Source organism: Podarcis raffonei, chromosome 6 (genome assembly GCF_027172205.1).
Source record: "Podarcis raffonei isolate rPodRaf1 chromosome 6, rPodRaf1.pri, whole genome shotgun sequence".
NCBI lineage: Eukaryota > Metazoa > Chordata > Lepidosauria > Squamata > Lacertidae > Podarcis > Podarcis raffonei.
In genome coordinates, this window is record NC_070607.1 from 2,276,369 (window position 1) to 2,294,735 (window position 18,367).

General features: G+C 43.3%; 1 protein-coding gene across 4 annotated transcripts in view; it reads right to left on the reverse strand.

Moving 5' to 3' along the window:
• Positions 1-17,919, reverse strand: part of DHX9 (DExH-box helicase 9) — a 29,638-nt gene extending 11,719 nt beyond the window's left edge. The window contains exons 1-15 of one of the 4 annotated variants that reach the window (XM_053391111.1): positions 17,798-17,919; positions 16,411-16,552; positions 15,760-15,900; positions 14,903-15,020; positions 14,610-14,722; positions 13,962-14,110; positions 10,111-10,157; positions 6,268-6,404; positions 4,781-4,870; positions 4,516-4,677; positions 4,290-4,367; positions 3,115-3,306; positions 2,201-2,342; positions 1,707-1,789; positions 520-676 (exon numbers count right to left, since the gene is read on the reverse strand). In XM_053391111.1, the coding sequence (XP_053247086.1) occupies positions 520-676; positions 1,707-1,789; positions 2,201-2,342; positions 3,115-3,306; positions 4,290-4,367; positions 4,516-4,677; positions 4,781-4,870; positions 6,268-6,404; positions 10,111-10,157; positions 13,962-14,110; positions 14,610-14,722; positions 14,903-15,020; positions 15,760-15,900; positions 16,411-16,521 (1,720 nt within the window). In that variant the 5' untranslated portion in view covers positions 16,522-16,552; positions 17,798-17,919. Of the gene's footprint in view, positions 1-519; positions 677-1,706; positions 1,790-2,200; positions 2,343-3,114; positions 3,307-4,289; positions 4,368-4,515; positions 4,678-4,780; positions 4,871-6,267; positions 6,405-10,110; positions 10,158-11,227; positions 11,349-13,961; positions 14,111-14,609; positions 14,723-14,902; positions 15,021-15,759; positions 15,901-16,410; positions 16,553-17,778 lie in introns of those variants that run through there. The other 3 variants (XM_053391112.1, XM_053391110.1, XM_053391113.1) reach the window with 3 other exon arrangements.
• Between the last annotated feature and the right edge of the window lie 448 nt (positions 17,920-18,367).

Here is an 18,367-nt window from a genome sequence, read left to right on the forward strand (position 1 = left end):
CTTTTAGAAAACATCTGAAGGCAGCCCTGTTTAGGGAAGTTTTTAAAGTTTGATGTTTTATTGTGTTTTTAATATTCTGTTGGAAGCTGCCCAGAGTGGCTGGGGAGACTCAGTCAGATGGGTGGGATATAAGTAATAAATTATTATTTATTATTATTATTATTAGGATTCTGCAGGGACCTCCAGCGGGATGACCCAAAAGATTCTGAAGATGAAGGCTCACCTCCATCCTGCTCAACCAAATATTGGCAGAAAAACAGTAAAATGTCCAAATTACTGTTGCTTTTATCTCCCCAGGTAAAAGGTACAATACAGATAAAAGTTCTGTAAGCATTTAAAATACATAATCTGGTAACTGTGTCTGTACTAGAAACAATCTTATTTCTGGCATTAGCAATTCAATTGTGTCAGCTCTGCAATTCATGCCAGTGTTCTGACACTGTAAGGATATCCCCATGACACTAAATGACAACGTCCTTTATTCCAGCTTTTCTAATGTTCCTTTGGGCAGCCATTCACCTTGAACAGGGTAGGTTCTGCCAAAGACCTCAATGATGGGGCAATTAAAGAAGTATTCACAGAACATGGTGGTATCAATGGTGGCAGACATGAGGATCACTCTGATTTCAGGGTAGGTCTGAATGACATCCCGCAGAACCACCAATAGGAAGTCAGTCTGTAGAGAGAAAAAAACAACCCTTAAAAAAGAAAATAAACACACCTGAACTCTGATGAATTTAAGGCGCCTATGAATTTGACTGCTTATTACGTATCATGTTATCATATCAAGGGATCGCCAGTTGAGGTACTTACCTAAAACAAAACTTTGCATTTATATTGTTCAAAATACTTCACATCACTACCTTGTAACCTTAGAACAGGGGTGGGGAACCTGTGGTCCTTGCGATGCCACTGGGCTCCATCTCCCATCAACCTCAGTCAGCACGGCTACTGGTCAGGAATGATGGAGGGGGTGTAGTTCAGCAACATCTGCAGGGCCACAGGTTGTTATCCCCATATTTATTTATCCATACAAAAAATATATATATCTTGCTTTTCCCCTTCAAAGTGGCTAGCAAACTATAGAAATAGAAAAAATAAAAACAGTGATTCCATCATTAAAGCTATTACCAAAGACACCAGAAGACAGAAGGCAGAATTAAGAAAAGGAGGGGCAGATATTGCAGATGGGGGGTTGAGGAAAGGTGGCTTGCACAAGGATTCCTAGTGAATTCATGGCAGAGAGGGCATTCATACTGCAGGCTTCTCAATTCATAGCTCAGTCTCTTAGCAACCATGTGACAACTAAAGTCCACTGCAATCTAAACCCCCAATATAAAGTAGTAACAATGCCTCATTCTAGTTCCCACCATCTGATGAATGCTGGGGTGCTTCGGAGTGCACCTTTCACATTTGCTCAAAGTTACAGGACCAATGGATAATTTTGTAGTGTTATTTTCTATCTACCCGATTTGCCTAAAGGATACCTCTAGGTACTAGCACGTAGATCTCTAGCAGGGGCTAGAGGTGAACAAGAGAACCACCAGTGTGTAAGCTGAGGACAACTTTGTTTTAATGGTGCAGAAACACAGTGTCAGCAGAACCTAACAGACGCACCTACTCCCTTTCACAACAATAGGCACGCTTACAAAATGTTAAGGGAGCCAGGTGGAAAACAAGCTGTTTGGGTAGAGTTCAAAGCTTACATTAATGTCTCTCTCATGGATTTCATCCACAATAACATGACTGATTCCACGGATGCCAGCCTCCAGCTTTCTCAAGAGGACACCTTGAAGGAGAAAAAAGAAATTCATGTCAATGAAGATAGGTATCCGGTGAAGGTCAGAAATGGGTAGGGGGGAAATCCCAGCCCCCCTCTACAAAAAACAAAATAAAAAACACACCTCCAACCCCTCAATACAAACACACATCTAAGCCCTTTCTACAGCTCCTTTCCAATTACTACTATGGGTTTGACAGCTACCTCTCTCATGAGGAGGAAATGGCACCATTTTCATTCTAGTGCAAAGCTTCCAGATAGAGGCTGCATAAAGTAGGTTTCTAAGATTTCATTCATTTTCATGTTCGCTAGGACTAAAACCACTGTAAGATGAGGTTCTCCAACTCTGCTTAGCTCCAGATTTTCTATATCACCTCGCTAGCCTAGCCTGAAAATGAGAGAATGGAAAGCAGCACACACCTACAGTGCAGAACATCATGCTGGCATGGGGTCGGGGAAGCACTGATTCAAAGCGGACACTATAGCCACAGCTATTCCCAGGTTCTTCTCCTCTCTCGTAGGAGACTCGTTCTGCCACAGAAACAGCACTGATCCTCCTGGGCTATAGAATTAAAGGAAATATCTTTCAATTGAAAATATGAAATCTGCACCAACTCATCAACACCAATTCCCTGCAACAAACTCATGAATGAAAATCATAGAACTGGAAACAAGACATTCAAACAGCATCTATCAAAAGGTGGAAAAATCACAAGTGTCATGATACCAAGGTACCCAAACATTGGATGCTGGGGATTCAGTGATCTGCAATCTCTCCACCCACCCACATCTGGGCAGGAAGAAAGCCAAAAATTAATGCTAGCATTTCAAAACCTGAAATAGTCAGGGCCAAGACAACTCTGATCCAAAAAAACCTTTATCCAAAAAACCCCAGTCCTCTGATAAACAGAAAACTGAAAATAAACGATTGTCTTTTCAGTTGTTGAGCAGGGCAAAAATGCTTTAAATAAATTAAATACAAATTCCAACATGTACATTTTCATACTGGAAAACTTGAGGGGGAAAATGCAGTCTCAATTGACAAAGACAGTTTTTGTAAACTGAGCTGAGCTGATTTCACTGCCTGTACCCTTTTCCTATTAAGATACATTACTCAGTTATTTTCAAGTTAACTACTGCACAGTGATGGACAATTAGCAACTCAATCTCGCAGGGATGGTTGAGAAGTATGCATTGCATCCACAAGATAACAAACAAGAGCACTAAGGATATATTACGGCTTGGTTTACTAAATTTCGTGGCAACTAATTCTGATGGGTATTATTCCCAAATACTTCACCAATCTTAAGTACTGCTCTGAACAGGTTCTTCACCTGAGTCACAACCACATTACACTCAGCAGCTCTTCCACTGTGAATAAATTCATCCAGGATGTACTGTGGAACCTGTGTGGTTTTGCCACAGCCTGTTGCCCCACGGATGATGACAACAGAATTTTGGTGGATGGCATCCAGAATCTCTCGCTCAAACTTTTTCACAGGGAGGGTTTCCCTCTCTTGAAGAATCTGGGACAGAAAGCAGTTTGTGATTAATATTCAGCAAATAACCTGGCAATTGGCAGTTTCCTGGCTATGTATTAGCAAATAAAGTACTGTCTTCCTCACCCCAACTTCTGCACACTTTGAAAGTTTGGAGATCTAAGTATACCCTTTGGTTTCCTCCCCATTATATACAACACAAAGATCTTTTCCTGTGTGTGTGTGTGTGTGTGTACATACATATATGTGCATCATACTGGTGAGTATGCTTCTGACAGTTCAAAGACCTACAACTTTCTCTGGCAGACTAGGACAAAAGAGGAAGTAGAAGTGATCAGGCACAATACCTGACCAAATCTTACTCCAAAGAACCTGCCCCCTAGCAGATGGAGAAGAGCCACAGGGAAATGACAGACAGGAACAAGGTATGTGGAAGTAAGATAGCATGTATCTTGGGAGTTGTGCTCCATGTTGTTGAATGGTCACTTTAAAATGTGAAGGTTCATTATTATTTCACAAGTTGTGTATGTCTTTAAGAGCCAGGGCCAAGGCAGATAAAGACACCCAGTCTTGCAGCTGTGAAACATAGCAGGTGCTGCTGAGTTGTGTTAATCAAGCTGTGTCAGCAATTGGGTATAGTATATAAGGAGCAGCACCTAGCTCCCTCATTACCCTGGGGGATGCGTTGGTGGTTGGGTCTGGTTTGTTGTTGATGTATTTAGTGTATAAGGAGTTTTTGTTATTAAAACCTTGTTTAAGTTATTTTTGAGTCCCTTTTTAATGCATGGTCTCCCCAGCAAGCTCTCTGCAGCGCTACTAAATTGCAAATAGCCAACACATGTATGTAGAGTTTGGCTTTATACCCCAAACTAACCCAAGTCTATAAGACATTTTGGCTAATATCTGTGGTAATGTAAAGCTAGCACTCCCAAAAATATATCCTTGCAATTTTCTCTAACCTGTGAAAACCTATCACAAGCCTCAAGAACATTAAGTGTCAGCTGACTTACCTTTTGCAGTTCCTGATCATTTTCCAGCTGATACATGAGGTTGCTTTTTAGGTCAATGCTTATCTGTTCTGGTGTAGCCTGAGAAAAGATCACAAGATTTGAAGATACATACTGCTTTAAAATAGGTACAACAAAGCCAACTAAGTAAACAGCAAACAAATTTCTGTAAAAAGTAAAAATGAGTCATGCCAGGAATCACAATAAAATACATGAATGGTAGGCTTACATATGCCAGAGGACCCTCATCAATATTGCAGCTAGTCCACGGATTCCAGTTTGACTGAGGCGGGGACCATGGCACAACCCCCGTCTGATTCTGTTTCTGGGATGGTTCAAAGTGGGCCAACTTTCCAATGTTGAGAATAGCAGGGAAGTTGGGATCTTCAGGCTGCCAAGTTAGTTAGAAAAATAACACAGTGCTTAGTGAAAGTGGGCAGAATCCCATCTGACTGAGAAAGTGAAAAGAAAGCTGTTCTTGACCACACACTCACCGGTGGAACCGTTTCAAGACACATCTCCTCAACGATGCCTTGCAAGTGATATTCTAAATCTGAAGAGATGTTGACTTCATAAGGCTCCACCTATGAAATTGACATGCGTAAAGATGTTCTCAGATCCGATAAAGAAACCACTCCCTTGAAAGATGTACTTGCACAGAAAAGGAAGTCCTAATATTCTTGGCTCAGAACACAAATAGGAAATAGATCACATTAAACCACGAAACTTCTTCTTTCTTTTTAAAAGTACATATACCGTATTTTTCGTTCCATAGGGCGCACCTGACCATAGGGCGCACCTAGTTTTTAGAAGAGGAAAATACGGAAAAAAATATTCTGAATCAAATGTTGCACTAAACTATTTAAAGCAGCAAAGCAGGTGGCTCCTGTCCGCTTTGCTGCTTTAAATCGAGCCTCAGAGGAGGGTAGGAAGGGGAACCATGGCTTATCTAAGTCCAGTTAATAAAGCTGAGTCTGACTTATGGCCATCGAGATTAGCCTGGCCGTCTCAGTGGAAATCTGGGGTGGACTTTCAGTGGTCAAAGTGTGGTTGTGTCTTCCTGCCCAGCATCTATTTCCTGCCGTCTTTCCCCCTGCACCCCCGCACCCTGCTTCGACGGAAGGAAGCAGAGCCATGGATCCTCTGCTCGCAACTGCAGTGGATTCCCTCCACTTTGAAGCAGGAAAGTGGGAGAGCTGCTTACACGAGTGTAAGCTGCTCCCCTCCCACTTTGCTGCTTCAAAGGGAGCCCGGGAGGAGGGAATCCGCTGCATTCGCTAGCAGAGGATCCATGGTCCCCTTCCTTCCCTCCTCCATGATTGCTTTGAAGCAGGAAAGTAGGAGAGGAGCTGCTTACACGAGTGTAAGCTGCTCCCCTCCCACATTGCCGCTTCAAAGGGAGCCCGGGAGGAGGGAATCTGCTGCAGCTTCCCCCACCTCCCGCAGAAGCCGCACGCTCTTTAATGGGGCTGCGCGGCTTCTCCTGGCTTTTCTGGGAGGTGGGAGGATTCCCCCACCTCGTAGAAAAGCCCGCAGGAGCCGCGCAGCCTTTAAAGAGGGCGCCGCTCTTGGGGGCTTTTCCCCGAGGAGGGAGAAGGGACTGATGTGGCCAGTCAGTCCCTTCTCCCTCCTGGGGAAAAGCCCGTAAAAGCGCACGAAGCTTGTGTGCGGCTCTTGGGGGTTTTTCCCGCCTGCCTCCCACCTGCATTCGCTCCATAGGACGCACACATATTTTCCCTTGCTTTTTAGGAGGGAAAAAGTGTGTCCTATGGTGCGAAAAATACGGTATGTGTCGTATCTAAAAACCAAAACATCAAGAAAGCCAGTCGATACAGAAAGGCTCCACAGTGCTACAAAAAGACACCCTAGCCTGGTGACTATTCAACAGAATGAAATCTTTTACAAGTCTGAGGAATGCATGTGTGCACGCGCACAAACGCACACACACACAACAGCATAGGACATTTGCAACAGGACTCACCGATTCACCTTCCTTCTTCTTGGTCTGTCCAGAGTAAGGCTCAATGATGTTCAAGTGATAGAGCTGCCTAACCAAAGACAGAGCACACGACTGTGCAGCCAGCTTTTTGTTTGAGCCATGCTCACGAGCATAGATTCCTGAAACAGAGCAGTCCAATATTGTCATAGTTTGAAATTTTATTAGTCCAGAGAGAAGAGATGTGTTTCACAGCGCCATCTCCCAACCAGAAGTCACTAAACAACAACAATGAAACTTCTCAAAGATCACAAACGGGAGTCCTGAAATTTTATCACTGCAAGTAATCAAATTGCTTTGGTACTTAATTACCATCAGGGAACACAAAGAATCATAGAACATTGGAAAGGACCACAAGGCTCATCTGATCCAACCCACTGCAGTGCAGGAATATTTTGCCCACATGTTGGAAAGTAGTTACTAAGATTATCTCAGCCAAGGACTTCCGGGTTGGTGCCTCCAGGCAATGGCGGAGTTCCTCCGATCGGGAGGAACTTGCTCCGTGGAAATCAGGGTCTGGCCGCCACGGCGAAGGCGGAGACCCACTGAAATCACAGGCGGGAGAAGCTTGTGAACCTGGGATTCGGCTGCCACCTTTTGCGCCTCCCCTACTCACGGGGAAACCCTGATTTGGGGATCCGGAGCGAAGTGGGGTGAGCGGCGCGGTGCTTTGAATTGACTGCTTCTTTCACGGAGTGAAGCCGCATTGCTGTTGCCGGAGAGCGCTGACTTTTTCCTGTGGACAATTTGACTTGAAACAACTACCCGTGAGTAGAACGGAAAATTGGATCTTTAAATTTATTAATTTGGCATTGAAACGGAAAGGTTTTAAACAGGAAGTCCGCCTTCCTTTTTTGTAAATAGATTGAAGCAAAGACGTCGCAAGTTAAAGCCTTGGAAAGTCTTTTGTAAAGGATTAAATCTCCATCGGTTAAAACTACTAAACCCCCCTTGGAAGCAGGAGAAGAGGGGGGAAATTTTGGACCTAGCGAGCCTGCAGGATAGAGTGAAAAATCAAATTACCACTGCTCTGAACCTGGAAACGGGCTGCCAGTAAGATTGACGTCTTGGGAGAGTTCATTGACTGTGAACAGAAAGTATGTTGACAGATGGGTAAATAAGAGAAATATATTGTTTCCATTGTCCCCTTCTGCGTTTAAAAAGGAGGAAAAGTAGCTGAAAATTGAAACTAACTTTATAGTTTAAATTGTGTTTGAAAGGATTGATACAAGTGGAGACTGTTTCCCTCTAGAGGGAGCTTTTGAAACTGTTACAAGAGTGGAGCTGGGGGTTTTCCAGCTGCAAGAGAAGAACTGTGAGAATCAGAGACTGACCTTGGATCTTAAGAATGTCGACAGAAGGAACCTTAGTGACTGTATTATGTAAGATAAGCTATTCGTCGGAACAGCTCCACAAGAAGACGGATGTTATGAATATTAAACTTGAGAACTTGGGACAAAAAGTGATTAATTTGGGACAAAAAGTGATCACTAATACAGAAACTGTTCAGGATTTGACACAGGAACCTACTTTGACAGGACAAATTGGGGAGAAGACGAAGGAGAAAGTTGTTGTTGTTGAACCTAAAGTAACACAAGTGGGAGCCCCAGCCTTACAGAGGCAAATCGAGGACTATAAGTGGAGGCCTTTTATGAATGAATATAGAAAAAGTCAGAATTTGAAGATTGGAGCCCTGCTTGGACTGGAGAAGGAAGGTTGGCTAGACTCTTTCATGCAGGGATTTGCTGACCTTTGGGTCCTGAATCTGGGTCAGGAGGTGATTGGAGTTGTGGGGGCCTTTGGATCTGGAGGAGCTTTGAAACATGATTTGAGATATTGTATGGACCTTGGTTCTAGCTGTGGAGAGTTGGCTGGCCTGTCGAGAGGGAATGGGGGCATGGTTGGGTCGCCCCCCCCCCCGAGACCTGCTCTTCAGCATCTCCAGCATCAAAGAATATGAAGAAAAACTGCAGAAGGGACTTGGAAAAGATTTAAGAGCCTCGGACAGAAGATCTCCAGGTTGATGAACTATACGGAATGGATGGAAATGACTGGCAGAAACCGAGACCAGGGAGAAGAGATGGTGGAAGAAGATTGGGAAAGTTTAAAGTTTATATATAGAAATATTGTAAAATTAATGAGTGTTAGAAAATTGTTGGAATGAAACTTTATGGCTTTAGCAGAAATGTTATAAGGAGTTAAGTACAAATAAGTACTTTAGTATTAATGGAAAATAAGGTTAAAAATATGTTAAGATATTCATAATGATAAAAATAGAGAAAGATGGAAAGGAATTGCTGAAACAAGTAACAGAAGTGGAATACAAAAAGGGAGGTGAGAGGAGGTCGATGAAATAAGGGAACGAAAGATAGAGTAATGAAATGGTATGGTATATGTTTTTAAATTGTTGTTTTGTTTTGCTTAGTGTGTTAAGGTTGTGTTTTGTATTGCTTATATATTGTATTGTATTGTTTTTTCTTTTTTTCTTTTTTTCTTTTCTGCTCTATTTTGTCTTTTTTTTGTAAGTCTTAAAAGTAATAAAGATTATTTTTTTAAAAAAATAAGATTATCTCAGCCAAGTTTGTGTTAGGGCTTGTTTATAAAATCAATAACCTGTTCAAGGGTTATCATCTGTTCAATCTCAGATTTATTTATACACGTGAGGTTGGTCAGCTGCAAGCGACCACCTCTAACAGAGGGCAGTGGGCCTTCTCAGTAGTGGCGCCCACCCTGTGGAATGCCTTCCCATCAGGAAATGAGTAACTATATAACCTATAGAAGTATAGGAAACATTTTAAGGTTTAATGTTTTATTATGTTTTTATATATGTTGGAAGTTGCCCAGAGTGGCTGGGGCAACCCAGTCAAATGGGCAGGGTACAAACAATAAATTACTACTACTACTACTACTACTACTACTACTACTACTACAGCAAAATCAGAGGCTCTTGACATTTCTTTTTCCCATTCACCCAGCTATCCCGCAGGGTCTTGGTTCTCTAGTTGTGTACCTTGTTGGCTAACATGCAATAAGAGGGCTGGCATGTGTGGGCATGGAATCAAGGGGACCTAGAGTAGTTTGGGCTATAGGCTACAACATGTCTCCTAGCGAAAAATATACACCAGGAGGCTTAGTTTAGTCAGAATTGAGTAAACACTTCCAGACCTAATGCTAAATACATTACTTCTGGTAAATGAGCCATCATAGCTGCTAAAGGGCCATGTCCTGGGCTTTTTAGACTCATCTACCCATGTACTGTGGGACGCGGGTGGCGCTGTGGGTTAAACCACAGAGCCTAGGACTTGCCGATCAGAAGGTCGGCGGTTCGAACGCCTGTGACGAGGTGAGCTCCTGCCATCCTAGCAGTTCAAAAGCACATCAAAGTGCAAGTAGATAAATAGGTACCGCTGCGGCAGGAAGGTAAATGATGTTTCCATGTGCTGCTCTGGTTCGCCAGAAGCGGCTTAGTCCTGCTGGCCACATGACCCAGAAGCTGTACGCCGGCTCAGCCAATAAAGCGAGATGAGCGCCACAACCCCAGAGTTGGCCACGAATGGACCTAATGGTCAGGGGTCCCTTTACTTTACCCATGTACTATCTGACACCAAAGGGGTGCATTGGTTGCCAGATGTGATATATATTGGCATTATTTTCAGCTCTCCCACCCCACTAGGAAGAGAACTGTACTTCACATATTGATTTCAACTGCAAGTGCCTGAAAGAGTTGAGACTCACTAACACCACCAAAACCAACAGTATATTAAAAAAAACTTCCAATAGGGATTGCACAAAATACAACACTAAATTCACTCCCAATAAGACACTTACTTCTAGCCGGCTTTTTGACATAAATGGTCATTTCTGCAATAAAGCTCCTGCAACACATACAGAAAGCAGAGTATTAGGGCTTTAGTTTTTGAGGGAGATCCAACTAGGCACCTCCAACATAGCCAGGCCTTTTCCATTAAGCAAAGCCCAATAAAATTCAATCTTTCACTGTTAACTCCACATGATTAGCACTTTTAAAAAATTAATGACTTTGCTGTAAAGTAACTGTAATGAGCAGCTCCTTCCAAGCACATATGTTTTCACAATGTTGTGAAGGTTAAGGGGTTCTTAAGAGAATAATTTATAATCTGCATGTCTTGCTGGTTAAAAAAGAATGGGCGAATCATAAGCTTCCAAATTAATATGAATCCATTGAGAAGAAAAAATTAATTAGACTAAAAAAATTACAGGATTTAATTGCAGAATAGAAGCACACTGTACAAAACCCAAAACCCAAAGAGAACCAGATTTTAAAAACTCCATTTAGGATTTTGTCTATCTCAGCCTCACATCTGCAACTGCAGGCTTTTGCCCAAAAAGGAGCCAAAATATGACTAATCAGCAAAATAGGCAACAGTAAAGGTAGCACTTCCGTCAATAAGCTATCTAGGAAAAATATGGCTGAGGTTGGAACTACCATCCAAGGTAGCAAGATAAATACACAGCTTCACGTGGCTCTTATTTTTACCTGCTTTGGAATGTGATCAGTTGGTTTAGTTTCCACAAATATCTTGGTCATTTAAGGTTCAAATGGACAAGGCTGTAGTCCTAAATATGTTTATGTTACAACGTATACACCTATTACCAATGAAGTTTGGGTGATAGTCCTCAGAAAGTTACTCATTTAACTGAGTGGGATGCATTTTTGAGTAAACATGTGTAAGAACTGTCAGGTTTTAAATAAATTGCTTGGGAATGGTAATTAACTCAAACTGGGTTTTAAAATTTGTTGAGGTCTCCTTATACTTTAATAGGTAGAATTGCCCCCAGCATTTCTGCTGTGTTGCAAGAAGATCACATTGCACCTGCAACTAGTTCAAGGTTTTGATAGCTCACTGCAAACAAGAGAAGTTAGAGTACGCTCAGAGGCCTCTTCCTAAACCACCAGTGAACTGACCTTCAGGCACAGCGGCTTCATGAGTCAAAAGGCCACTGGCTCTCAGGGACACAACAGCCACCCTTTCATTAATGACACCGATGCCAGTATGTTTCTCAGCCAGGCTTATATCCAGCACTCAATTCATTCTCCTCCACCTGGGGGGGAACAGCAACACCAGAAATCAATTTACAATAGATCCCCATGTGATTGCTTAGTACAGCCTAAGCAGCAGCACATGTGTGAATGAGCAAAAATCTCTGGTGTTGCAGTTGGCCACCCCTTTCAGCCTGGAGCTTAACCTGCAATGCTGCTATGGAGTCATCTTCCCATCCTGCCATCTGACAGAGCACCCTGTTTGTGCGCAAGGAAAGCATGCTTGTGTTTAGAATTATATACTCCCAAACTAGTTTCTGGAAAGAAATATCCAATCACAAATGAAATGCCAGAAAGACATGGTACCAACTCTCATCTATGATGTGGAATTTTTAAAAAAATTCCCTGCTGTATTTGTCCATGGGAAACTATCCACTTCTTAATTTTCACAAAATGAATCAGTTACATAATGAACAGACACAGTATTAGCCCAAATAGCCAGTTTCAAAGTTGCAATTAGCTTTTTTATGAGACTACCCAAAGGAAGCATATTTATATTTATAAAAATGGGATAGAAATATGTGCACAGCTCCTTTAGAAGAGCAAAAAATAGTATGAACTGTTTCCAGTACCTAAGCTTTTTTTCTTAAAACTTTAAAATAGGTTGGTTTGGGAATCTGCTTCCAGTTTCAAGTCAATCAGAGTTCCATGTTAGATGAGTTTAAAACAAAACTGGTGTTGGGAGGAGGGCTTTTCGATTTGGGACAAGTTAGGTCTGCGCAAAGGGATGGGCTTTAACTCAAATCAGGATGGAACCAGGCAGCTGGCACTTTAAAAGATGGGACAGCAGAATTTGATATAATGGTGACCTCTAGTTATTCTAGAACTGGAAGCAGAAGTTTTTGTAACACTAAAAAGGGAACATCAAAACTTACCAATACAACCAAACCATGCTTTCTCAGAATTTTTGTTTGCGTAACTACAGTCATCCACTAGAACAGTGTTTCCCAAACTTGGGTCTCCAGCTGTTGTTAGACTACTATTCCCACCATCCCTGACCACTGGTCTTGCTAGCTAGGGATTCTAGGAGTTGTAGCCCAAAAACAGCTGGAGACCCGTTTGGGAAACACTGCACTGCACAGGCTACACAAACTGTGCATCCCCCCCACATTCTCACAACTGAGCAAGTTTAAGTTTTAGATAAATCTAAACCATTGGATACATCACAGCATGTTTTCGAAAACATCTTTTTGCTTCCCTGCAGACACAAGTGATCCATACGAGCCTTCCTGGGAGTAACAAGTTCTACACCCTGGAATGCTCTCTGGAAAATAGCAAGCAGGCTGAGAAACGTACTGTCACTCACTGCTCCCATCTTCATCAAGCAAATGGATTGGAAGTCACATTCCAGAGAAGTACAACTTCCACAACAGTTGGGTGGAAAAATATTCTGTAATTAACACCTTCCAAAGCATTCAAAATTAGGGCTGCCACCTTTTTACCAGTACCACTCTTTTGTATTCTAGTCTGTCATGCAGAAATTAAGCAGGCAAAGGTTTTCCTGGGATAGTGAAGCTTTACCAAAGTGATTACTGCACGCCAGGCTGCTGATTTAACACCCAGGAGTAGGGCCAGTAAAAAGATGGCAACCCTGACAATGTTTTGCGTACTCAAAGCAATTATCTCCACTGGAAGCTGGAAGAAAAAAGTAATGTCACAAAGTACACTTAAAGCCAGAAATTAAATCTGATTCTGATTACACAATGGCCCAGTTCAGATGGAACATATTCAGCCCAACCAACTATGGATCATTGGAGCCGGAACAAGAGAGGTCCTTGACCTCCTGGTTCTCCCCTAATTGCACTGCCTTTTCTTGCACACCTGGTGGTGTTTTCGAAAGAGACACCAGAAACCCACAAGTATCGTTGCCGTGAGCACTAGCTATAACTGCAGCATGTGCCCTTTTCCACCCTTGACATAAAAGGAATATTCTCAAAGCAGTTTACACAGCTAAAATTGGACGGCCTTAAAAAAAAACTTTCACTCTACAGTTTTATCTTCCAGTTCCTTCCTTAAAGAGGATACTCCTGGTGTCTCATAGGCTTCACCAAGCAGATGGTATCAGCTGCTCCTGGCTTCTGGAATTTTCAGAGACAGCTGTTGAAGTGATGCAAGAAGTCCTCCCTCCAGATTTCCTGCTGTTGTTTTGCCAGCCAGAAGGGATCACAGGGGAATTGCCTCCTTGCCCTGGAAGTGTGTCACCAGGCCTGTTTCTGTTCTTTAAGTGCAAATATAGGACACTAAAATACAGACCTCTTCCAAGCTCAGCTTCAAAAGCAGCACTGTAGCCAGAAGACTGGCTGTTATCTGGAAAGCTGAAGTCAAATAATGGTAACAGTTCCTTGAAAGGGAGGAGAGAAATGGGGCGGGCAGTTGCCAAAACACAAAACTGTATGTTCTCAGCAGAGGGAATGCAGCTCTATGGAGGCTATGCTCCACTCCTGGCAATGGCTAGATTAGAGAGACTGACAAATAGTTGATTGTACCTTTGTTTACTCAGCGTATCCATTAAGTTAAGTAAATTCCCTATTTGAAAGTGCAGAGCAGCCAAGAAGCATTTCAACATTATCAGCAACACAAAGGAGAAAACCTAGCAAACCTGTTGTGATCAGGCCCCACTTGGGTGTATTTATATTCTCCTTGAATCTTCTCTTTTTGGAAAAACTGGTTCAGGCGTGCCTTGGCATTTTCTAAGGTCCAATTCCCATGAAGACTAGCATTTAAGTCTACTTCTTCTGACTCCAAAGTCTGATGGTAAGAAACAAATGTCTTGTAATTAAAGTTTACAAGGGCCACTCTTAACTTTGTTACATGTCAGTATTAGAAGAAACAGGCTTTAAGATTTCTGGATCATCTTGTCTGCAAGCTAAGATAAGCATTTCCACAGTAAATTAAACAACTTTAATACTATGACTAAACCATTAGATCTGTGTATTGGAGACTCCACATGTTCTGATAGGCAACCCCTGAGAATCTATTTTGTAATATGCCCAGAATTATTCCACTATCCCCCAAATATAGCCGTAGATTAAAGGAAGCGTAACAGTAACAAAAGTTACTTCATATGCTAACCAAGAAGATAAAAATATCAAATATTTGAGCTTTACCTGCAGAATAATCTCACATAAATTCCACCCCACCAAACAAGCATATGGAAGTATCTTCTATGTATCAACCGACCTGGAACTATAACGTGTACTGAACTTATCTTAAAGGGGGGGGGGGGGGGGAGAGAAACAACCCTTACTGCCTGAGCCTCCTGCTCCTCCTTCCTGGAATAGTAATCCTTCAGATTAGCTCCGCGGTCCCACTGAGTTACCCCATAGCCAGAGCTTCCAACTCCAGAAGAAGGAACACCATCTATCAGGGAAGAGAAGAAAGCGAAGTGTTTCCTAATAGCTGTAAAACACATGCTGTGAGTACATTTTAATAGAATTCCCCAGAGTCTCACCACCTCTGTCTTCGCAACCTCTTGATTTATAAAGCACCAAGAGTGTAACGTATATAAGGCATGTAAGACGCAGGTGTTCAACGCCTTACCTACTTCTGTTTTGAGAGCCAGATGAGGAGGAATCGGCCCTCCCAAAGGTGTAGTAAACCCATCTGCACCTTCTTCTGTTCCAGCCACTTCTCCATCACCAGCACCCACAGCTCCCGCCTAAGCAAGAACAAGTATTTTGTGAATTACAATGTTGCTTTCCTCAGAGTCCCCAATCCCCAAATGTGACCCAGACTCTGCTAAGTATTTTCCTTTCATAGTCAACTTAAAGAGCTGCAAAACTGGGGTGGACTTACTTTTAATTTATTTTTTAATCTGCCATCCTTTCCAAAGGAGCCCCAGGCAACAACAAGTGATAAAACAATAAAGATAATGCAGATTGGAAAATATTTTAATTTAAAAGTCTTGTACGTTTACATGTCCTCCACACATCGGGCTCTGCATTCCTATGTGCCTCAGCTTTCTTTTCTTTTAAGAACGATTCTAACCCTTAGAAAGTGGGTGGAAAGACAAAACCTCCAATGTTAGTCAGACCCAGAGCAGACTCACTGAAATCAGTTGACATTACTAACTTAGGTTCGTTCATTTCAATAGATTTACTCTGAGTAAAACATAGCTGGATACAATCTTCAAATATCATCCACAGTAATAAACTATGCCAGTTTCACAGACATAGCAACTTTGCACAAGTATTTTGTGAGTTCAGTATATGGCCTTCCTTGCAGCAAATTTTTGGAAAAAATGCAGCTTACATTTGGTTTCCAGGTAGTCACTCGATCAGACCTAGACACACTTCATATGCTTTCAGACCATATCCTGGTCCTTGACAGTAAACCTAGCCTTGATTATAAAATCATGACATACCACATCGCATATCCCCCAGAACAGAAACACTTACTCCGAAAGCTGGGATTTCTTCACTTTTGATTTCATTCACTCGAACCAGGTAATTGAGGAAGTCCCTTGCTGCGTTGGTCTGGGCGTCTTTCTTGTTGGTGGAGTTGCCCATGCCAGTATAGTTGAAGCCTGTCACCCGAACCTGCAATGAGTGGATACACAGGCTCAGGAGGGAAAAACATGGGAAGTCTCAACACCATACCAGCTCAAGCAAATTCCATTTCCAACTGACTTCAAGTTGGAAAACGAAAAGTGCAAAGGACAACTGGGCATGCTGCTTTTGAGACTTCTTCAAGTGAGAGGATCGAAGGGCAAAACATACAGCAACTTACGTTTACAATGAACAACTCCCATTACCTGTTTGCCATAAAAAGTACAATCTAAATCAGGGTGTGGATGTCCAGCTGCAGGTGCCAAGTGGCAATGGGGATGGAGGACAGTTTTGGTGGACGAAGTAGGGTGTGGGCTTGGGCTGCTTAATGCAGTCTCTGGAGAGCACCCAAAAGCGCCTGGTGCTAGACAAGAGATGTCACTGGCCCATGCAACGTGTTGCCCATCCCAGCTTTAGGAAACATTCTTTTCCCAGCACACTTGCATGAGCACATGAAGACAAAGCAAAGCTGCTTTGAGCTCCTCAGACACAGGCTCTCACCTCACACATGAACTTCTGTCGGTTTTTGTTGCCCACAGCACGGATTTCGTAAGCTGGGGTGATCTTCCGCTTGCCGCACCAAGCATACAGGAAATTCTTCACGTCCCCCATGGCAAAACTGGATGGAGTAGTGCAGCCCCTACTGCGGGAGGTTGAAAAACATACTTAAAGCACTAGGACATAGACTAACTTTCTTTCTCCAGAGCAGCCTTCTCCAATTGGCCCTCAAGTATTCTTGAACTATAGTTCCCAGGAGCCCCAGGCAGCACAAGCGGCAAGACTAGAGGCCAGATGTCCCCCATTAGCTATAATGACATTTTCCTTTTGTTAGGAGGACACAAATAGAAGCCACTGACACAAAACAAGAGGGAACTCAGGACTCTGAAAGCATTGGCCACACTGAGATATAATGCTACAATAAAAGAGCTGGAAGGGACCAAGAGGGTCATCTAGTCCAACCCGCTGCAATGCAGAATATTTTTGCTCAATGTGGGACCCATGACCCTGAGGTTAAGAGTCTCATGCTCTACCGACAGAGCTATCTCACATTTAGCACAGCCTCCCCCAATGTGGTACCCTCCAGATATTTTGGACTGTGGCTTCTTTATCAGCCCCAGTCAGCACAGTCCACACTATTTCAAGCTCAGCTACACGAGAGAAAAGACAACTTATTTCCATAGTTGTTATCCCACTCTAAATTCTATGTTTCTATCCTTACATTGCTGACGGCAATAGTTAAGTATTTACTACTACTATTATTATTATTATTATTATTATTATTATTATTATAGATTTATTTATTTGTAATCCGGCTATGTCCTTGACAGGGAGTCAAGGCGGCTTACAGATGAAACAGGAACACCTGAGGCTGCAACACAGGCCGCTCTAGCTTTATTAAAATATAAAGGTGGTACAGAAATGTAATGAATAAAAAAAATAAAAATAAATTGCCGCCGTCCCGCTTCCAACTCTACAATTCTATGTATCGAATCCAAGCACTGGATTGGACGGAGGCGACCGCCGTTCCATTCCTAGTGCGCTTGCGTGGCTTCCCCCCAACAGCCCAAACTAAACCCGGAAATCAGGGGTCGTTTCACGACTCTGCCTTCTCGACTCTATGCATGAAACCGGACGCCAACATAGCAGGGAACACAAATGCGCACGCGCGCCTGGCTCCCGCCCACCAAACCAAGCAGCTCTACTGCGCATGCGGTTTCCCACTCCATTTTCCCCGACGCCTCGTCGCGCCTGCGCAGTCTCCTCCCTCCCCCTGCCTCCCCAGCCCGTTTTTCTCTCCACGGCGCCCCTGCCCTCATACCCACACGTGCCAATTATTATTAAAAAAAATGAAATCCTGCTAAATGTAACCTTGTCCTGCGCCGGGTACCTCTGCCTCAGCCCCTTGCCAGCATAGGAGCTTCCTCTGCCCGTCAAGCGGCTCCCGCTTCGCCAGGTCCGCCGCCGCTCGCCACAAAGAGGCCAAGATGGCGGCGCCTCTGCGCCTGCGCACTTAGGGGAGGTGACGGGCAGCAGCCGAGCCACGGAGAGAGCGAGCGCCCCAAGCGGATGGAAGCGGCACTTCAGCCTAGAGCAAAAGCGCGGAGCCGCTGGGAGACTGGGCGGCGCGCAAGCATGTTTTTATTTCATTTGCATGTGCATCCTTTGTTTGTTCAAGGATTAACCGAGGGCAGAGTTCTACGAAACTCTAGAGAAAGCCAATTCGCTTTGCTGCGTTTTCACTTTTAGTTGGCACTAAGGAAGGTGGTCACACTGTTTATGTTTCAAGCACTCACTCAGGGTTTGTTTCCTTTTGGAAATGAGGCACAGTGGAGACTGTGGTGTTTTTATGATATATGGTTTACTTATTTACATACATGCAACTTGAGCCTGCAGTGGAGGGCTTCACAGCATCAACACCCCCAGTGGCAGAGCTTCATGAGCACGGGGGGGGGGGGCG